General features: G+C 48.4%; 1 protein-coding gene across 3 annotated transcripts in view; it reads right to left on the bottom strand.

Annotated features, from left to right (window-relative positions):
* DISC1 (DISC1 scaffold protein) overlaps positions 1-23,041 on the bottom strand; it is a 309,809-nt gene that overhangs the window by 51,438 nt on the left and 235,330 nt on the right. For all 3 annotated transcript variants that reach the window (XR_012490698.2, XM_074316477.2, XM_074316478.2), the window contains exon 10: positions 13,154-13,214. Coding sequence is in view for 2 of the 3 variants with exons in the window: in XM_074316477.2 (XP_074172578.1) it covers positions 13,154-13,214 (61 nt within the window). In the remaining variant the exon portion in view is untranslated. The remainder of the gene's footprint in view (positions 1-13,153; positions 13,215-23,041) is intronic.

Raw genomic sequence — 23,041 nt, 5'->3', positions numbered from 1 at the left:
GACCTAAACATGGCAATGGTATTTATTTTCATGACTTAAGAAAAAAGACCTATACAAAATGACCCAATAAAAAAAAATGACCAGTAATGGTTATTTATAAAGTTGTCGCGTTTATGTGACGTGGCTGTCATGGTTTGAGTGTCACATTGTGTTGCTGGTCAATCAAACTCTGAGGCCATGCAGAGGCTGCCTGTACAGACAAGCTGTCTCGGGCCACCTGAGAACAAGGAGGCCAGCCCAGCACCCAAAAATGCGGGGCCTGGGATCCTGCCATCCACACCCCGAATCACGGGTCTTCCAGCTGTCATGCCGCCTGACCCTGCTTGGTCTGTGAGCGCTGAAGACGGCAGCCGGAGGAGAACAGGTGCAGGAAGCACCACACTGCAGACATAAACACCTATGGCTGTGAGACAGTCACTGCTCACCCAGACCCGCAGGGCAGCCACAGCTTCCGAGAAAGGTCAGGTTTGGGCTGGGGGTGAGGGGCTGCCCCACTCTGTAACTTGCCTTCCAGAGACTGAACAGCTGGCTCTGCTGGCTTTTGACCTCTTGCGCCCCGAAAGCACTGAGTCCTGTCTAGAGTGTCTCGTCGTTATTGCTATTCATACAACTATTATTTTTAAAACGGGTGCCTGGCTTCCCACGGGAATCTGCCAGTCTCCATTGGTAAAGAAGAGCTAGCTGCACTGCTCTGGGCGAGGGGAGGGCAGCTGCAGGGTTGGGAAGGTGCGTGTCTCTGCAGTTATCACAGATCTGAACCCAGGACTTCACATGGCAAGAAAGATGGACTGAGGTGTTGGGGGCTGTTGATGATGTTTGTAACTCACATCCTCGAAGATGCCTGCTCCCATGGTGGAAATGAGATCCACAGTGCCCAGTGCCAGCGATTTGACTGACGGTCACTGGGAAAGCAACCCTGACCACTGTTCCTCCCGGACCATCAACCCCTCTGCCCAGAACTGCTGCCTCTGAATACAGGTGTGGCCATCTCTCAAATGCTTGTTTGTTCTTCCCTGAAAGAACAAGACGTTGACCTGGTTAGTCTGGTTAGTCTCACAATCCCTGAAACCACAGTTGACCGGGATCCATCAACTAAGTGTAAGGGGGCAGGTTGCTGAGGGTGCCAAGGGCACGTGAAAAGGGGACCAGAGCCTGGGGTCACAAGCGTCACATCGGCACTAGAACCCGCGGACCCTACAGGTGTCATGTGGCCACTGCTCCCTGGAGCAGCTCCTTTGTTTTCTCCTGAACATTGTAGTCAGTTTCATTCATTTCTTACTCTTGGGTTCAGACAGTGCTGATACACCAATGGCCACTTTCTTTATCCACCTCCAAATCCTCATGTCATGAGGTAGGGCGGCTGTTACTAAGTCAGACGTGGAAAGGAAACCACAGGCTCGAGTCAATACGCCTTCACCAGTTCCTCTCTCAGGGTTTGAACCTCTGGACATTGTCACACTGGACCTGAGATAAGACTCCTCCCTCTTCAACAGACTAAAGAACCTTAAGACGAGAAGCCAAGCTCCCATTGTCACAGCTGCTATCTGGGGTCTAAATGCTGACAACCAACCTGGAAAACAAAAATGGGTCCAAATCCATTCTGCAGTCGAGCAGTTACATTTGACTAAATCCTTGTAGTTGAATGGATTCAGTCGCTTACAGAACCAGACAAAGCACAGTTGAGGCTCTGGCCGGCGGGAGAGCATGACCAGCAACAGAAACACCGCCCCACTTCATGCTCCGATAAGCCACACATTCAGCACATTGGCACCTGAGAGCAAGTTCCACTCCGTAACTATAGGAGTTGCCAAAGCCATCAAAACAAAAGTAAGTTCCACAGAGTAGCACTAAATCAAGAAAATTCTAGAGACAGAGTGTCCATTAACAGACAGGCTTGAGCTCACTTGCAAAGTGGGATGGTGTCATCCCAGAGGGACCAGCTCCTGCAAAACCACAGCTCCTAAGCGGGGGGGGGGGGGGGGGGGGGGGGGGGGGGGCTCGTTTTCCCATTCACAGAGCAAAAGAGGAAAGCAAGCGGTCAGACTGCTTCATGGAATTGTCACAAGTCATCGTCTTGTCTCGTCTCCTCCTCAGTCCACAAAATAACTTCATGATTTCTTTTGGTAACTTTTTTTTTAAAAGAAGGCCCTGTTTTTGTAATGAATGAGAGCTACAGAATTATCTTTTGGGGCTCAGCATATAATACAATCACATAAAATTCTCCCAGCTCAAGAAAATGTCATCTTTACATCAGCAACAACAGAAAGAGAAAACCTGTTTTCCGCCTGAGGCGGTTGTGATAAGGGAATTAGAACCCACCCTGGGGCGGACTCCAACCTGAAGGGATACAGCCCAGGACAGAGAGTGTGTGCAGCTCGCAGCGGCTGTGTAACTGATGTTCCCACAGCTGTCGTGTGATTCAGGGCGTCTGGGGTGTGGAGCGGTGAGGAGGCCAAAAGGAGCAAAAGGCATCAGGACACTGCTGTGGGGGCTAGTTTGTCTGGTCTACTCTCACCAAGGCCGCTGTAGCACTGTCGTGTCACACTAGTTTGTCTGGTCTACTCGCACAAGGCCGCTGTAGCACTTTCCATGAGATAAGGACATGGGGCAGAGTCTTAGAAAAGGGCTCACGCTACAGGAGTTTTACCCATATGAATCCTGCATCTAAAACTCACAGGTTCACACCACATTAGCAAATTAAACTGTCATACCATCTTCACAACACTTCCTTCAATCGTTAAAGTCTTCTCATTTTAATTAATGACAAATTGGATATCTACCTACTGCGGTTTCCACTGATACAGCAAATTTAATTGACTTTAAGATTTCTCAAGACCCTCCCAAAATGCATCAAAAACACTCACGCTGTAATGGTTTCTCTGGAGTATGTAAAAATCATCTTCGTTTGGACGTTCCCTATTGATTAATTAACATTCCCTTTTTAGAAATGTGACAGACACCTTGCAACACGCACAATCCAGGGGACAGCAGGGCACCCAGGGTGCTGGCATGGCGGGCGTCACCTCTGCCCCCGCCCTCCTTGGTTCAGTCTCACACAGTGATCACCACCGCCTAAACCAAACAATAAAGAGAGTCACTGGGCATTCTGCCAGGACTCAGGCCTCCCTAAATGCTGCTGGTTAATTTCTGAATTGTTCCCAGTGGGCAGAGTGTTCATAGCTCAGACAAACTTTGGGTTGCACTGCACAAACCACAGCAGAGTCTGCGGCCACAGCCTTCTGTTTTCAGAGATCACCAATCCCCCATCTATTTTCTATTCTGCTAACCAAAATCACAGTCACCTTTTTTTCTTTTTCAGGCTATCTTTTCAAAACAGTACCACGTCCAATGAAGTGCTGCATATTAATGACAAAGAAAATGATGACAGGTGACTGAGACCTCCTCCTCACGTGTAGAGAACTTTTCGTTCTGACCCTGCAATCAAAACTCTGTCCTCTCCTTGGACCACACTGCTGTGCTACCAGAATCTTCCATTGAACTTGGTACTGGAAGCAGACCTCTCCCCTCCTTGAAGCCCCTACTCAGTCTAATTCTCTTCTTTCCATCTGCCTCCCTTCTCTCTAGGGCAGGAGTGTCCAAACTGCGGCCCGTGGGCCAACTACGGCCCACAATCCATTTTTAATTGGCCCACAGCAAATTCCAAAAATATATTTAGTTAAATAAACCAGGTGAGGCACTTACTTCACCTCGAGTGAGTGGCCCAGCTGTTTGTGTATTTTACCGCGTATGGCCCTTGGTGAAAAACGTTGAAAAAAGTTTGGACACCCATGCTCTAGGGCAACATTTTGGCTTTCTCAAAGGGAGAGAAGCAAGTGTAATGGAGTTACTGTCCCCTCAAAATCTCTCAAACTGAAGTGATTTTGTTCTGGGCTCCACAGAAGGTCCAGATGAGGGGCCTTGGAGCTCCGTGAATCGCCGATGATCAATTCTTCCCAGCGCTCAAGCTCTGGAGCCCGGGGTCTTTCTCAATCCTAACAACACCAAAGCCAGCCAGATGGGTTCTACAGCCAGAATTTAGCTCTAGGAACCTGGCCATTTGATTCTAGAAAACCGTGGGAGGCACTCAACCTTCATCACAGCCATTAACACGAAGCGAATTACCTCATTTCTTTCCCTTTCCACCCTCTGCGGGATGCTAACAGCTGGCCAAGGGGCAGGCAGCAGGAAGAGCCAAGTGTTTAGACAATCAACAAGGTCTGCAGACCCTTAATGGAGGCCATTAGCCACAAGCAAACATCTCTCCTCTCCCCATAATTTTGTCAGGAAGAGAAGGGGTTCTCTCTGGAATTAGAAAATAAGGTTGGTTTTGTTGTTGTTGTTGTTGTTTTAATGTAGTTTTTTTTTTTTTTTTTCATAATTTTCATGGTGCCATAGCTCCTAGTAAGGTTATAATAGCATTTATTAAGCCTTATTGTATACGAGAAACATTCTTTTTTTTTTTTTTTTTTTTTTTTTTTTCTGAAAATGTAAGTTTTTATTTATGTCTAAAACCACCTGGAATGCATTTGACTGTCTTAAAAACAAAAAGTTTAACTGAAAATAACCGACAAGCCCACATTTTGAAATATGAACTATATGTAGTTTACTAAACAGCCTCTAAAGCTTGATTATATATTTAGCTAATAGAAAATTACACATTTTTGGCTTTGGTTTTGACTTCAATTACTCTTCTAGATAAAAATCAGTAAACTCTTTAGCCATGTTAAGGAGAAACATTCTTTATCTCACACTATTATTGGCCCATTTTAATAAAAGAAAATTGAGCCTTGTAAAGATGTATTAACCTGTGACAGCTCACAGCTTGGAAGTGGCTGCATGCAAATCTAGACAACCTGATTCCAGAGCCTGCACTTTAAATTGAAATGTCTCATGTTCTCCACAGTCGTCAGGAGAGAGGTCGCTTGCTTGTCTGGGTTGATGGTTTCCTTAATCGTGACACGTCAGGAGGACGGAGACCCTTCATGTCAGTTCCTGCATGGGGGCGCAGCTGCTCATAAGGGAAGAGCCCCAGCTCCGTGGGCCAGGGGAGGCCAGATGGGGGTGGGGCAGCGGCGGCTTCTTCTCTCACCCAATTGGGGCATTGGGGTTCTAGAAGCAGGAGCTCTGTTTTCTCTTTCTGAAAACCTGCATGTAGCTTTTTAAATTGACCTGAGTGTTCTGGAAACTAAATCCTCCATAACCAAATATTTCAGGGGAAAAAGTTCTGAGTAAAAATTCATTCCTAGAGTTTGCAGTGAATTTAAGGCAAATGTAGACCTACACTGTTTATTATAAACTAAATCATTTACATATACTTTTTAAAATGTGACTTAGTTTTATATTCATATAAGTCATCCTTAATTCAGTGTCTAGAATAGTAAATTCTATGGTGTGAGTCCAAGTCCCATATAAATGTCACCAATATTTTTCCTACTTGTTTCTCCTTCCTTTTTTCTACTTTTTAAAAAATCATGCCATCTTCTTCTATTGTATTTATTATTTTTGTATGTATATATTCTTTATGTATTTAAGTATTATTATTTTAAGTATATTTAAGGGTTTTCTGGTTTGAGAGGAAATAAGGTTAAAAATTAACTGTGAACAATGAATAATTACGTATTAAGTTAATGTCTACGTAGAACTTAGTACAACTGGTGCTTTACATTTTCTTAGCACTTTGAATTTCAAAATCATAAGGTATTTCAGATCGTTGTTTCTCCTGGAAATTGCTTCAATATTTCAAAATGGGCAGATCTAACAGTGGGTATTTTCATGAAGGCTTTCATGGGCACGATGTGTAGGATCAATTTCTCTGATTTTAGAATGAAAACGTGGGCTTGCTACAAATGGCTCTATCAACCAACGGAGGACGTCACACGCATTTCGTGTGCGTGAGGACTGAACCCTGAGCAGACAAATGAGGTGAGAAGGCAGAACACAGACAGATAAAAAGAAAACTCATGTCCCAGGGCAGGGGGATCAAAGGGCAAGGGAGAGGTAGACAAGAGACAAGATCTGAGCCAGAAGGGGGAGAAACCACTGTGGGCCAAGGGCTTTCAATGGAATGTGAAGGGGAGGATTCAACTCAGTGGGGAGACCAGAGTCAGGCAGGGATGCAAAGGGGTGATACCTTTCCCAGTATCTGCATCCTAATCGTCTCCTTCTGCTAAGGAGGAGGGAGGGGGGGGAGAGAGAGAGAGAGAGAGAGAGAGAGAGAGAGAAAGAGAGAGAGAGAGAAGAGGAGGGGAGGAGTAGTGAGGGGAGGGGAGAAAGGAGGGGGAGGGGAGGGGAGGGAGGGGAGGGGAGGGGAGGGAGCGGATAGGGGGAAGGGGGGGGAGAGAGGGGGGGGGGAGGGGAGACAAATAGCAAACAGCTCCCAGCTGGGGATGGTAATGGACATGGGAGGGTCATCTGAACCAGGGAGGGGGAAGACAGAAGCTGAGAATCTCTTCCTGAGATGCAGAGGCAACACCAAAAAGGGTCAAGGCCACGAAGAGGCAGTGAGAAAGGCACTGAGCTCCTCGTGAGGGAGTGAGATCTGAGACAGCAGGGATATGTCTGATTCCATGTCAGGAGGGAGAGGAGGAAGGCATATGTCAGCCACAGAACAATAAAGCAAAAGTAGGAACAAACAAATGGCGGTGTCCACGTGCATCTACATTCCTTTTCTTTGTACCGAGGGGGGATGGGCGTTCTCACGGCAACCAGCTGCTTATCTACTGGCTGCCACTTCTTACATTCATTTCCCTCAACTGCTTTTGAAATAAGTTGACTACGGGTTGAAAATGGATTGTTCCAGGTGCCCAGGAACTTGGAAATGACCTTGCATGACCTGGAATGGAGAGCATGTGTGAGATCTCTGCTAGGAAGCAGGTGAGTAGCCGCCGCGCTGCCATGGAACCCAGCATTGCTCCATCAAGTTCCAAATGGACTCTGAGCTTAGGGAGACTCAGGCTTTCAGCTGCATGGCTGTGAAGGGCCACACAACCAAATGAGGCTCATGACTTCTTGACCGAAGTCACCAGTAGCTACCACGTTGTAAATTCCCTCTCCTCTGCCTTCTGTCAGCCTATCCTTTCAGCCTCCACGTCTGCCTCTTACTTCCGCTTTGTGTAGTCTGAGTGCTGACTCTTCTGTTACAAAATTAACTCTTGTTTTCCTCTGTGGATGTGAAGACAAAGACGGCTACTGGATAGGGGCGGGGGGTCATGTGCCCGGTGTGATGCCTGACTTAGTATTAGAAAATCAGCAAATGACTACTATCTTCAGCACTATCTGATATTATGTTACTATGTGTGCACTCATCAGTAAGAAAATGATGAATGTGCACTCTAATGTTTGTTTCCTAAATTGTATATGTGTATTACTAGCTAATATATACATATAGAACATTTTCAAAGAAAAAATTTAAATGAGTGAAATGAAAAAGTAAAATAGAAATTCTAGAATGTTCTTCCCACACCCTTGTGGGCCATCTGGTGTGCAGCTGCTTTGGGAACAAGAGCTTTAGCAACCCCTTCTCCAGCCCTCATTCCCATCTTCATTAGAGCCCAGGCAGTTGGTCATCAGTACTTGCTTTGGACCTTGACTGGCAGCTCTGGGAGCCGTGGGTGAGGGCACTGACCTGGTCTCCAAGGCACACACTGGGATGTCCCCTCAACGGGTACTGTTCTGTGCACAGCGCTGCTTCCCCACTGGACAGTACAGCCTTGCCCGCAGGACACCGCCTCAGCCTTCTCTACATCCTCCATGTCTAACGCTATGCTGCTTACACAGAAGGTCAGCGCAATTTTGCCGAATGATACTCTCCAACTCCAGCAAGCTCTCCAACTCCCAGGTCTCGCCAACCTCTGGAGAAAAGGCAGAGCTATCCAGACAGACAAGCTGAGAAGGTAACAGAGGCCCAGGCCGAAGCCACACAACTTTCCCCTCCCTGCTGGCTACCTCTGGGGTTCTTCTGCACAGTGCATCTCCTAGCTACCATTTCCCATCAGACTGTCCACACGGAAATTTCAACATAATTAGAAGCTAAACACTAATTTTTTTTAAAAAAGAACCAAATCACCTTTAGAAAAATATGCCTGTGTCTGTATCTCAAAGTAAGTTTCAGATAAAACCAATGAGTTCTTGATAGTTCCTTCTAAAACTAAGAAGGGCCTTGAGAAGTTCTCTAACTACTTCCACATTCAAAACAAATTTTAATGATTTTCCTGTTTTCTTTTCTGATTATAGAAGTATTATACGCGCGCACACACACACACACACATACACACACAACACTTGAGAAACACGGACAAGCACAAAGAAATAAAAATAACCTAGAATCCACTAAGCTGCACCCATAATTTGCAGCAAAGCTTTTATATTCAACTTCGGGTGTAGGGGAGAAAGGCTAGAACTGAGAGATGCAAGAAAGAAGGGAATTTTCCCATTGGCCATGCACACAAGAGGCCCCCTAAGTTTAAAGGGAACCACCACTATACGGGGAGAGCTTGGTGCCCAAGAGCCAGACACACGAGCTAGCCACTGGACAACATGAGCTTCTCCTGTGCAATGGTTAGAGATGTGAGATACCACATAAATCAATAAAACAGGTACCCCCTCCAGGAGATGTTTGAACATTCCTTTTGAGTCTTTGAGAAAGACAGCTAACAGAGAGTATATAATAATAGAGAAAATAGACATTAAAGCAAGGTTCAGCCATAAGGAAAAATGAGGTAGGCCAAAGTATCACTCCCAACCATTGGCTCTGAAAACAATAAGCCTGAATGAGTAAGAATAAGTGGGGAAAGCTCTTTAAGAGTAGATGTTTTTTCTATTCTATTACATACCACTAAGATTTGATGGCAAGACAAATGGCACTATATCTTCTTAAGCTGCCTTCACTTTTTGTTTTTGATAAATTTTATTGGGGAATATTGGGGAACAGTGTGTTTCTCCAGAGCCAGTCAGCTCCAAGTTGTTGTCCTTCACTCTAATTGTGGAGGGCGCAGCTCCAAGTCCAGTTGCCGTTTTTGAACTTGTTGTTGAGAGCTTGTGCTATAAACCAACTGAGCCATCTGACCACCCCTCTGGAAGCTCAGCAGCAGCTGGTTGCCTTCAATCTAGTTTGGAGGGCGCAGCTCACTGGCCCATGTGGGAATCGACTGGGAACCTTGTTGTTCAGAGCTCACGCTCTAACCAACTGAGCCATCCGGCCACCCCTGCCTTCACTTTTTGAATCTAATAGTTCAGAATACAGTTTCAAGATACAATTGCTATTTTTCCATTCATTCTTGCATTAAATATAATGTTATTGAATGTCTACCACATGCCAAACAGCATGCCAGCCACTTAGAATACAAAGCAAGTGGGGCATGGAGCCTGTCCTCGGAATGCTCAGAGTCTCATAGAATCAGACAGAAGACATGGCAACAAACTGTGTCAGGGACTCCCACTGTGGGTGCCGAGAAGGAAGCAGGAGGAGGCAGAAACACTGTACCAAGAGTGAATATTGTGCAAACCGTACCAGGTGTATTTTTAAATGTTGGTTCTCTGGGAAAGAATGGTAACTGTGATAGGATCATGCAGCCATCACTCCTCAGGCCTGGTGGGAGGGTGGGTCTGTGGGGACAGAGCCCCAGAGAGTAGTTTACAGGCTCTCGGCCTCACGTGGAAGGGTGCTGGCTCGGGTGGTGAATGGCCGTCAGCTGTGGCTGATTGGCCGTCGGCTGTGGCCGGTTAGCCAATTGGCCGCTGGTATAACTGCTGCGACTACGGAGGGCCGAGGATTGCTGAGGAGCCGAGCAGAGCCAAAGAGAGCTGAAGAGGAGAGCCAAGAGAGAGGAACAGAGGAGAGAGTGGAGAAGAGTCGTCGGTCGGTCGGTTGGCGGAAAAGCGGACAGCAGGTCGGCGTCCGGTGGGCCCAGCCTCCAGTGAGACTGTGGTGGTATGGCTCCCCTACCTATGGCTCCGTGGATGTTCCTTGTTGGCCTCACCGTATCCTGCGTTCTTATGTGGGGAGCGGGACCAGAGACCCCACAGGCTGCCCCGCACGACAAATGGCGCAGCGAGCAGGGTCTCCCGCATGACAGGGTCTGTCACAGGAGGGACATCCTGACCATTACACTCTCCATAGCATCCAGTCCGGCCTACTACACTGAGGCAGCAAAACCTCCTACATGTACCTCAAGGCGCACCAGTTCCTGCCCCTCTTCTGCTGCTCTACCTCCTGCTGGGGCCGGGGGAGGGGGGGAGGGAGGGCGAGGTGGGGGGAGGGGAGCCGGCGACAGGCCCTGGCTGCTTTCTCCCCTCTGTATTCTATTGATTCTGCCATACTGGCCCAAACAAATCAGGGCCAGGCATCCGACAGCTTGAAATAGCAATGGACAGAGCCCTGAGGAAGAAGGCTGTAGGACGGACCAGCCACCATCCTGGTCAGAGACTGCGGAAGGCCCCTCAGTACCGTATGTGTGTGAGTGGGACATCCACGTGGCCAGAAAGGCAGGGAGAGAGGCAGGAGCTGACAGAAGATGAGACTGGGGCATCTGTAAGTCGCATTCGTTCATTAATTTATGCAGCCATTCGTTCAACAAGCATTTGTTGGGCACCCAACACTGTTTAGCACTGTTGAATCACTGAGGATAAGACAAGACAGACGGCATCTCCAGTACCTGACATCAAGCACTTTGAACGTGGGGAGAATAATTCAGCGTAAGCACATCACTCACTCCTGGGGAGTCATGGAAGGCTTCAAAGAGGAGACATCCAAAACGTAAAGGACAACAAAGTCTTAGACAGATGAAGGCCCACCAAAGCCCATGCACAGGGGGAGGTGAGATCGAGCACATGGCAGGAGCGGGCACATGCCAGCATGTCTCAGCGAAGCAGACTGGCCGGTCTCAGGCCACACACCTACACTCCTGCAGATTACTTCAAAGCCCTCGACAGTGGGTTGGACCATATGAAACTGCCACTTTTCTAGATCAAGACTGGCCTAACATCAGTAACTTCATATGGTTCAACCTAACAGCTTCCTTGGATAATGTATCCCCTGACCATATCCCCTCCTAAATTAGTTTCTCTCCAGAACAAAACACAGAGGCCTGGGAAACAAGAGACTCAGAAGGACCAGAGCCCGGCGGTGATGGGTGGTGACAGATAACACTCAAGGCCACACAGAGGCCACATGGGAGCATGCCAGGAGCCACCGTGACACTCTCGGGCTTCACCCTTAGGACGATGGGGATATGCAAAGCAGGTCTGCGTTTTAAGATGGCCGCTCCAGACCACCTGTAGAAAGGACAACACTGGAGACAGAAAAACATCAACAGCAGCTATTCCAGACACTCAGTGAGAGAAGACAGACCCACATGAGCATGGTGGGAGCAGGCGGGCGTGAGGACACTCGAGAGGCCACATTGGCAGGACTCAGTAAGCGACTGTCAGCGGGAGGTGAGGACAAAGGATGAGCATGAGTCCATAGTCCTGTGCCAGCAGCAGGTGAAAGGGTGACAGACCAGGTGGCTGATGGCCATGCCTTGGGCTGGACACAGAGCAGAAGAAGTGGGCTGGGAGGGAAGAGGATAAGTTCTGGGTATGACTGCTCCATCAGCTGATGACAAGGACAGCGAACATCAGAAGATGCAGGAGGCCACAGGACCAAACACTCGCTGACTGCTCATTACGTGCGTGCTCTAAGCACCATGTTTAATAAAATCCATGCACCGACCCGAAGTAGGTACCCTGCCTTCAGTCTTCCAGCAGAAGAAACTGAAGGTGACCGCTACCTGAAGTTAGGTAGGTGATCAGACCCTTGCTCTTAGAACTTCAGCCTGCTAAGATAACGCTGTTGGCGCACGTACTGCTTCTCCTTCAGAGGTGTTAGGGGGCTGCCTTGCTGAGCTCTGCAAGCAGGGTACCGGGAACGGAGGAACGGAGGCGTGCATGGTCCTTATGGCCAAAAAATGGTAGCTGGACGTAAGATCAAGGGGGACGTGCCGAAACCTGCCTTGGAGCATGTGGGAGGGGAGGAGGCAGACTCAGGGCACTGCACCTGCCCCAGGTGAGCCTCCTGCTTTCTAAGGAGAAGCCTTTCTTTAGAGGACGCCTTCCACCTCATACCTCCCTTACCCCACACCCTCCACTGACCACCTTCGTCATAGTTCCCTCCCTGTGTGGGGCACTAAGGCAGGTAAATTATCAGCCAGTGGCTGAAGGAACCCACTCTCCCAGCGTTAGAATAAATCCCGGGTACCCTGCTTGCAGGGCTCAGCAAGGCAACCCTCCTAACATCTCTGAAGGAGAAGCAGTACATGCGCCAACAGCATTATCTTAGCAGACAAAGGTCTGAGGCACAGCCTATTTAAAGAGTTATTTAACAATTTCCAAAATAGTAGCAAAACAGTCTCCATAAAGCTCGACGACTCCCAGGGAGCCAGCACATCTGACATGCTCAGACTTGTTTCCTTAATTAGAAACAGATCCTAGGGGCTGGCGTTTATTTTCATGAGTACAAATCCACAAAAACCAGAAACATCTTGACAGGCTGCAGCGTCCCTAACATTTCTCAAATCTGAATTCCTAATTGGGTTAACAAAAAAAAAAAAAAAAGGCAACCAGGAATTTTCACGCTGGTTTTGATTCAGGATTCAAAACAGAGCCTACAATGTACGTTTCTATATTGTTCCAAAATTGGTATGAGCTGGGTCAAAATCCATAAGACCCCCTCCAGACATAAAAAGAAAACCAGACCAAGGCATGAAGTCTGAATTTAAGAAACCAAAGAAGATTCTTTTTTTTTTTTTAAAGGAGGGTGCAGCTCACAGTGGCCTATGTGGGGATGGAACCAGCAACCTTGGTGTTATTAGCACCGCACTCTATCCAACTGAGCTAACTGGCCACCCCAAGACTCTTCTTCTTATGGAACACAAAAACTACCTGCAGTTGGCCCCAGGTACTTTCAAACATCTTAATCCATTAACTTTTTATAAGACGAGAATAGGGCTAGGAGATGTTTGTATGATACCTGCTTCTTCCAAGATTCAAAGGAGTCCTTTTGTGTGCTTTGTTTTGTTAATTTCTTACAAAATCAGCTGGCCTGCTCTGCTGTCTCTAAATGCTGTGATGACACAGAAGCCACACGTGCCTGTAACAAAGGGATTAGTCCCCGTACCTGCGCAGCTTGTCCTCCAGCAGCTCCGTGTACTTCGAAGCGTTCTCCTTCACACCGGTTCCTGCGAAACAGAAATCCAAAGTTGATGAAACTGTAGCCAAAGACTGAACACAACCCAGAACTGCTCAACTAAAAGCCAAACACCGAAGGATCGCAAACACTGATAATGCCAGCGTTCCGTACTTGGGAAACACTCGGACCCACTGAGGTGTCTGCCTGGAGAGACGTGTGGAAAGGGCCTGAGCCCCCAGTGTCAATGCAGGAGCAGGAGCCGTGCTCCTCGGGGTCTGGCATGGACCCCGGTGCTCTGGGCCTCGCTCCCTTCCCACCTGGCAGCCAAGAGCTTGGTTGGAGAGTGAGAGAGAGCTAACAAAAGGGAACAGCTCCCGTGGTTATTATAGCTCAACAGATCAAAGAGGCACTTGACTAATAAAAAAAGATTTGGTGCATTTGGGGCAAGTTCAGATACCCTCTGTTTCCTCCTCTGAGGAATGCACAGGGCTTCCTCTCCAGGTGAGCGCTGGCAGAGACGGGAGTGAAGCCCCAGAAGAGCGGGTGGCAGCAGATGGGCCTCCATCGGCTGTTTGTATCATTACTATTACTATTGTTGTTATGGCATTTATCGTTCTTTTATTTCGGCCTTTTTCTCAGATGTAATTGATGCTGAAGGGCTCATTAACATTCTTGAAAGCAGAAGCCATGCTTCCTGCTTCTCGGTCCAGAGTCTCTGCCTGGCGGACTCTCAGGATCCTGTTTCAAATGGTCAACATGTATGTGATGGGGCGAGTGACAGAATCTAACATTGATTTCTCACTGGAGCACATAGCAACATTTTCCATAAATTTTTATCCTAATCGATAATTCAAAAATGTCCCTATGAGTCTGATGAAATTAAAAAATGACCAATCTACCCAGCAATACCATTTTCAGCATACTCAAGGAAGGCAGGGGAAGGTGAAGTGGAAGTAGGTCTAATAGGTTTTGCTGCCTTGTGTCTTTTGTTGGCATAATAACAGGACAGCAATATTTGTCAGAAAATTGGTACAGGAAAGGAGAGACAGCCAGGACGACCTTGCGTGAGACTGAATGGAGCAGTGACTCTGAAACTGCAGCCCACCAGGCTCCACTGATAAGGACAGCACCCCGAAGCCAGGACAGCACGAGCATAGGTTTGAAGCTGGAAGCCAGAGGGACCTCACCAGTTCAGCACCCATCACGAATGTTGCCGAACAGTAGCCATTTTGTTGGAATTTTCTAAAATAAGTACCAAGTGAGGCCTGACCTCGTTTTACAAATACTAATCATCAGATTTCAAAGGTCATTATTTAAGGATCGATTTAGGCAAGATTAACTCTCATTAGTAAAATTTTCTGGAAGGAAGATGTGAAAGACAAAAGAGAAATTTTAGAATTCCAAGAAATTTTTGAGCATCTAAAGTTATTATTCTTCTGTTGAGTTAATGACAGAATTTCTGTTTATTTGGGTGATTAAACTATATATGAAGACATTAAGTAGGACCCAGGGAAGTGAACACCACAGAAAAATCAACTTGCACTTAGATTGTCTTGATACCGTGTTTCCCCGAAAATAAGACCTAGCCAGACAATCAGCTCTAATGCGTCTTTTGGAGCAAAAATTAATATAAGACCCGGTCTTATTTTGCTATAATATATGACTGAGTCTTATATAATATAATGTCAGGTCTTATATTAATTTTTGCTCCAAAAGACGCATTAGAGCTGATTGTCCAGCTAGGCCTTATTTTCAGAGAAACACGGTAGGTGGGATGGAATAAGATTGCGTAGGACTTTGAGAGCTGGCAGGATCCATCATATGAAATGCTACACAAGTCACATTTTACATCGAACGGCAAGATGGTAATAACAGGCATGAGCCCCAGCTGGTACCAAAGAGATCTTGACTGTCACCCTGGAAATCTAATGTGTGGAAATACAGATATCAAGAATGACATAAATTTAGCTAACATTTTATCGAGCACGTCCTGTGTGTCAGATACTGTTCTAAACACCGACTAACAATAGTACCTCTGAAGTACCTTTGAAGTACCTCTATTATTATCCCCATTTTACAGCTGGGAAAACATAGGGGCAGCGAAGCCACACAGTGAGTGAGGGGTGGTCCCAGGACCCACTGGTACAGAACTCATGACTTCAATTTTAAATAACATAGTAGGAGCTCAGGAAATGCACACTGAATAAATGCATATGAAATTTCAGCCACCAATGAAATGGAGGAAGTGTTCCAAGACACAGAAAATTCAGGAGAGATCAAAGACTGGGTTGTAAAAACTTCAAATTACAAAGAGCACTGGCAATTGTAAAGAAGAGCCATCAACAAATGAGAATTGTAGGGAAGCACTGTAGTAACATATCAGCATAAAACAAATGACCGTTGTGTAATAAATACAGTGCCAAAAACTGTATACACATTTTAAGAAAGGAAAACTGTATAATAAATTGTACTACCCAATATATACCGATAACAAAAGACGAATACAAGTCAAGTTTGACTTTGGCAATTGTAAGAGGTATTCAAAGTGCTTGCCATCAGTGTCCAGACACTTCTGTTTATGGCAAACTACTGCTTGAGCAACGTTGACCAAAGTGTCCACTTGTATACATTTTTTTTGGCACCCCCAGTACATATGATATATCCATATGTAAAGGGTAAGGCCAAGGTGATTTCAGAATAGGCTGCAATGAGAAAATGACTAACAGTTTACTGAAGCTAATGTTCACATTGGTTCACTCCTCCCAATAAGATGTCAAATTCATATGGCTTTACAAACACATTTGTATTTGCATCTATAGATTTGCTTATTTCCAGCATTTTTCTGCTACCGCTATGTGTGGCAGTCCTCTAGATAGACCTCTCTAGAGCGGGTTCCTGAGTTCAAGGGGACACAGTCCTTCCCAGGCATTAGACGAGTCAGCGTAAGTCCTCCAGGGTTGGAACCCAAGAAATACACCATCACCGAATTAGCAATGGATTCACTTCTCATCGGGGGATATCGTTCAAGTGTTGGTATTAATTCTCTCTTTTCCTCTTATGTTGATAGAAGATTTGTAGAGAGAAGAAATATGACTAGCTGTGGGTCCTGCAGAATTAATGAACGGTGACCAAGGCCAGGCTCCTTTCGGGGTTTATATCTGACTCCCATTCTTAGACCCATCTAATGTTTCTTAAATGCCCACCACGGGCCAGGTTGTGCACTAGGCACTGGGGCCGCAGAGATGAACAGGATGCTGCCTGTAGCTGGAGAAGCCAGGCAGCCACAGGAACGAACGGCTAACAAACGCAAGGAGGCCAGTGTGGTGGCAGAACCTTACAGCAGCCATCATCTGGGGGCATCGCAGGGAGAGATTCAGCCCGGCTGGAGGCAGCTAGAGGATGCTCCCCGAGGAAGTGGCCCAAGCGGAGACTTAAAGCATTTGCCTGCGGGTGGAGCAAGCGGAGACATGGCTAAACCAAGCCAGCAGTTGCACATCAAATAAGAATGTCCGGCACTAATGTCCTGTCATTTTCCCTGCCCAATCATTTCCGAATCATTTTTTCCTATGCTTACACTAAGATTACTCAATGACCCCAACCCGAGGAAGATGGGTAACGACAGAAAACCAGCCGGTCCAAAAGCACAGGCTCTGAGCGTCCGTCACCACTATCCCCGCCACCCTTGGAGGTGGATGTAGAGATCAACTCCTTCGTCCAGATTTTCTCCTCTGGGCGACGGGAGTGGGGATGCTGCTACGGCAACTTCAGAGGCACCCAAAGGGCAGACAGTGGGGAAGCTTCCTCAGAGCTGCAGCATCAGCTTACGACTCCTGAATCCATGAAGAAAGCAAAACTAATTATTCGAACTATGTTTACACTTCTGCTTCCCCATTCTGTCTTGCGTGATGGTGTGTGGCTGCAGCTGGCCTGGCTCCGAGAGCCCTGCTCTACTGTCCTTGAACCCAGAGTGCATCGCAGGGACTTGTGAGTCATGACACTCAAGTCAGTAGAAAGCACAACTGCAAAGATGGGAAGAGCCAGCGGGCGGGAGGAAAGGAAGGAGAAATGAATAGAGAAGCTCTGGCAGGCTTAAAAATGTTTAATATCTAGTGAGTGCTCAAGCTACGTCACAGATAAAGCCTAAGCTTCAATTTCACCTGCTGTCTTGTCACCGGTTAATTAGGTGTCATCTGATACAGTAATTCTCACTTTCCCAGTTCAGACCTGCTCCCGCATGCAATCTCCCCATGCCCTTGACGCACACAGCTGAACAAATCAGCACTATTCAATGACAAAAAGATAAACCAGGCGCACACGGTATGGAAAGGAGGTCAGCAAAACGCTAACTGTCGGTTCTGCAGCCTCACTCCATAGCTCCCCGCAGCCCCTACTCCCGGGTCCCAGCCAGCCAAACATTTCCACGAAGTGAAAAGACAGGCTACCTCTCCCATCGCTCCCGGTCGACAGCGGGGAGCCTAGGTTTGCTTCCTTGCTTTCTAGCACATGTCACTGAAAGAGTTGTGACCTGGAGATTCATTTACAGAATTGCTGAAAATGTCTTTGTCTTGCCTGGGAGTGTGCATACACTCTGCATACACTCTCATTCACCTTATTTCCCTCCAACATGCAAGCACACACGTACACATGCACACTCACACACATATACACATGCACACTCATACACACACATATACACGTACACATGCACACACATACACATGTGTACATGCACACACATACACGTGTACACACATGTACACACACATGTATACACGTACACACACACTTACACTATTTACTTCTCTTCATACTTTTTGATAGGACAGGAGTAGAATTTGGAATTTTGTTTTTAAAGTGGAATAGTATTTTCGTAAACAATTTGTTTTAAAGAAAGAGCCCAAATCCACACTTGATCTTAAGCTAAGGAAAGTGAGCTCACACTGGATGCTCACATATGTGTGCATTATGGTATTCAATTCTCACGACAACTCTCTAAATCCCTTTTGAGGATAAGGAGGCTGAGGCTGAGGGAAGTTAATTCAAGGAGTAAATAAAAAATTCAGACCCAGTTCAGTTGTACACCAAAGCCTAGTTTTCTCAAATACTCAATACTGCTGCCCAATTATGATGAAACATAATTTATGAACTTGACTGAAGGAATTCTATATTTCACAGAAGGAAAGAATTTACTTCTTCTAATACAGGGCTTTACATATGTAACTGTTAAGGTTTGAAGCTGGAATCCATTTGACATAAAAACATGCCAGGTCTGATGTCTGTCTGGGCTACTGCCTTGGAAGAGAGATCCTGGAATGTGGGCAGGAAAATTCAAAGTGTGCTCCAGGGCAAGGAACCGCCACCATTTTACGCTCCTCCGATCCCCAGCTACATGGCGCTTTCACAGAGGAGGTGCGCCCCCTACAGTAGCCTAGGAAGTAACTAGGCAGCCGGCCAAAAAGGCCTGCTCCTTGCACCCAAGGTGGCGCTAAGGAGGGGAGAGAAAGATTTTAGCCTCACGGAGGCCCTGCTGACCAGTCCCACGGCCATCGCACCTCCAGCAGAGGAGTCACCCACCAACACCCTTCCCTTTTGGGGTTCTGATCCCCCTCTCCCTGCCCTGCCCTTTGCCAGCGTGCCCAGCACGCACCATCTTGGCCGAGTCTGCCCCAGATCAGGGGTCATGGCCGTGAACCAGTCAGGCAGCTTGCCCTGGAGTCCTCAAATCTGCACTTACTGAACAGGACCTCGCCTCTCCAGTGCCAACACTGGAAAGTGAGGGTGGGCAGCTGCCTGTGGCCATGGGCCAGTTATGGCATGAGGATGAGGCTGACAGAGATCAACAGGGAAGAGGGAAGGAGAGTCCTGACAGCTGCCAAGTCCCAGCCCAGTGTCCCCTGCCTCTGGAGTCGTGACCGGGGTCAATACAATGTCTTTTCAAGAATCCTGAGACTCACGCTTTGCTCTTTCTGGCCCCTCTGCCTGGGAGACCCTCCTCTGCATCTGTCCAAGGTGTGCTCTGGGCCACGAGGCCCTTCTTGCCCTGCAGCCCGTCCCCAGGCTGCTCTCTCCTCTTCTGGGCTCCTACAGCCTTTCAGACCTTCATTTGGGTAGGCTTATCCTCTCTGCTCGGAGCATAAATTCTATCTCCTCTGGCCCTGAGAGCCCAGCACAGTCCTGGGCTCAGAAAGGATGCCTGGGTGCCCACTACATCATGTGACACCAGCTCCAAGCCCGGTGCTGTGCCAGCCGCTGGGGAAGCCATCAGGAAAAAGATAGGGTTTACATTCCTGAGGAATTGACAACCGGATGAGGGGACAGAAACCAGAACAGATTATCGGGATGACAAGTAACTGAGGTCAGCAAAGAACGGATTAGTGGAGGGTGGGGAAGAGGCCCAAATGCAGCCTGGCCTGAGGTAGAGAGAGGGGCCATGTGGGCTCCGTGGAGAAGAGGCCCACGAGCTGAGAAGGAAATGCATACAAGGGTATATTTTAGTTTCTATTACAAGCAAAGCCAAGAGGAAGGAAAAAGAGAGGGAGAGGTATCATAGGAGTGAAATGAAGAGAGATTTCGCAACTCCCATCTTTAAGCACTAAGTGATCAACGTGTCACCTGCATCGCAGAGCCACCAACGTCCCTCCCCACTGCTCCCGGGGCCGTTTGGCGAGCACCCACACAGTGCTTACATGTGGACTACACAGACTTTCAAATCTCTTACAGGCTCTGACGAAGTCCAAAGTGAACTGGCTTTTTCCTTTTTCTGGATAATGGCCAGAGAGGGGCCACCACTCAGAATGATGTGTCTGTCCCAGATTGAGGCGTGTAGATAAGAACCAGTCAGGTGGAGGGGAAGGACCTGGAGTTTGGTCCTTTTCAAGGCTCTGAATGAAGGCGTGCCTTCCCACCAGGACACGGTGCCTTCCTCTCAGGCACATGAGCAGCAGCCTCACCATCTCCTGGGAGCCCCTACTGTGCTCATGAGCCCAAACAAGCAAGAGGACACAGGCATATCAACAAGACCTCCCCAAGAAGACAAAATACCTGTGAATTGAACATGGAAGCCATGGTGAAAGTCATGGAGAACATGAACGATACATATTCTACACGCACTTTGGGAAGGTTCAACAGCGTTTTCTCATTGACCTATTTTCTCAAGAAGTGGGAAAAAGGCAGAATTGGCTACATCGAGGAACATAGGAGCAATTTTCCATTTGGGGACAATTTCACAAAAGTAGGGGTTTTAGTTGACGATAAGATCCCTTCCACCACCAGTGGCATCCCCCCAACACTCAGAGTACCCACGCTCAGGCACATGCTATCGCCCCCACGTGGCCCCACGACTGGGCCACACGTGACAAAGCACATCTTGTAATGCCAAACCAATGTACCTGGACTTTCCTTCAACACACAGGTGATACATAGGTGACAAGATAAATACATTTTAAAAATTAACAGGAAAAATATGAATTGTTGCCGCTTCATCAGGAAAAAACACATGCCAGGTGAGAAAGAAACATGCAATCTAAAACCTTGCAGGACAACAGCCTGATGAAGCCTCTTGCTCCTGCCCGAAGCGACCGGTCCTCCAAAACGCTTTCATCCAGGATTACACTCAGACCTCGGAGGAGGCGCCCTGGCTCCAGGCCTCACACTGGAGCGCCCCCTTCTGGGTCCCGCAGACCGCCCCTGCCCACAGGGTCCACAAGACCGAGGGACATGCCCTTCCCGCGCCTGCTCCCCCATTCCAGTTTGTACTTTTGGGACCCAGGACACTGGAATTCCCCCCAGAGGTCCCTGGGCCCACTTCTTAAACTCAGAGAAGCCTCTTCCCAGCTTGGCGTCCTCAGGTGCACAGCATTGCTGGCATGTGTACCCCCGACTGGAGGGGGCCCAGGGTGGCTGTCTGCAGCGCTGTGTGGAAGGGTGCTGGATGGAGTTAGCAGCGGGGCGGTCCTCAGGGAGTGCTCTTCAGCTTAGCGCCTGTGGGAGTACGGGGAAGGGGCAGCACTGGGGTAGCTGCACTGTGCACCCCACAAATGCCTCAGCCCAGCCCACGGGGACGCTGGAGCCGGGCAACCCTGTGGAGCTGTAACAAGGAACCAAGCTTTTGTGCCCCTGCACTGACTGGGTGCTGGCCCCAGACGTGACCTTGGGCAAGGCTGTTTCCTTGAGCCCCAACAGTCCCTCAAAAGGCTGACGTCTTCCTGCAGCATCCAGAGGAAGCAGTGCCTCCTTCCAGAAGTGGGGCTGGGCAGTGCATTCCAGCCTCACCAGAGAGGGGTGCACAGAGCTTGGACAGGCAAGCTGGGGTGTCCACGCGCATGTATATGAGGTGCTCACCAGGAGAGACGACAGACATGGAAAAAAAGAGAGGCGGCCCCTGGGGGGCAAGCTGGGGGCCATGGCCTGCTCCCTGCCCTCCACCCCCCACCTCCATTTCCTGGCACAGAACCCAAGCGATCCAAGAATCCTAAATTTATACCTCGTTTCCTAGCAGTAAAGAAGTATACTTGTCAATGTGCTAATCATATTTTTATTTTCCGATGCTTTGACATCTGGGCCTTTCTGACTTCGGAGGGACTGCCCCTTCCAGGGCCAGCCAACTCACCTGAGAGCACATCTTCCATATGCCAACCCACCAACCCAGAACCATACCCCACCACCTCCGCCATGGTCCACACGCTCTGGGCCACTCTCCCTCCACCTTAGTCCCCCAGGGCAGGTCCCAGACAACCAGGGGCAGCCCTGTGCCCCAGAGCCCTGAAGTAATTCATACCAGACAGTCCTCAGCCTGCTGGCCCGGCCTCCCCTGTTCCTTCCACAGAAACCATAATCATGCCTCATGCTCACATTTCCCCTGGTTTCCTGTGCCTCATGACCAACGCTGATGCTTCCCTGGTGGCCCCTGTGGCAGAGCATGTCCCCTCCTCTTGGCACTGAGTAACAACTATCTTTTCAATGGCAGTCCTCTCCTGCACCTCTGCCTCAGCCCCACCTGCATGAGTGATGTCTCCGCTCTCACCGACATTCACAGTTAATTCCATGATGGAAAAGGGAACAAAAGAAACGAGCCTTATCAGCTAGGAACAGGACACTATGAGAGAGCTGGGTTTCAGCCTTATCAAAACAGTTGACAGGAAACATCATCCTGGACCTTTCACAGCCAGGAACAGTGTGTCAGGACACTGGCGAGGCATCCTGATGGGAGGAGCTTCAGGGCGGGAGGCGTTTCTGGGCTGTGAGTTGTCCCCCCTCCCCTAGAGTGTGGCCCCTGGCTGCACCTCTGAGGGCTCCAGCCTGGCGCCCTGAGCTGTGGTTTGGCATCTGGCCACTGCAGGTTCTAGTCCCACATGCAGAGCTGGAGGTGGGCAAGGCTGAAGACTGATGAAAGCCATTGGTGCTGTCTTCTCCAGAGCCAGTCAGCGGGGCCCCCAAGGGGAGGAGCCACACCTCCCCACCTCTGCACTCCCTTGCGAGAGAGCCCCCAAAACCCTGGTTGACACCCTTCGCTGGCTTCCCTTTGCCCTGGGAGAAAGTGCTGACCTCTCCACAAAGCTGCAGGCGCTGCGTGGCGGCCCTCACTGGTCTCCCCATCCACATCTTGTCCATTCGTCCCCTCACCCGGGTCTGGCCTCACGTGGTCACTGCCACCAGGGCCCCTCCCCAATGTTCCCTCCTTAGAGGCCGGTCCCCCTACTGTCTGGCTGCTTGCTACCCCTGATCCTGGATGTTTTCTCCGCAGGCCGTAGAGCATCTTATTTGTGGGTTATTCTAACGTGTTTCCCCGAAAATAAAACCTAACTGGAAAATAAGCCCTAGCATGATTTTTCATGATGACATCCCCTGAACATAAGCCCTAATGCGTCTTTTGGAGCA

The sequence above is a fragment of the Rhinolophus sinicus genome, chromosome 6, assembly GCF_057876585.1.
Source record: "Rhinolophus sinicus isolate RSI-liver-muscle chromosome 6, RSI-T2T, whole genome shotgun sequence".
Taxonomy (NCBI): Eukaryota; Metazoa; Chordata; class Mammalia; order Chiroptera; family Rhinolophidae; genus Rhinolophus; species Rhinolophus sinicus.
Note: the sequence above shows the minus strand (reverse complement) of the source record. Positions and strands in the feature narration are given on the sequence as shown.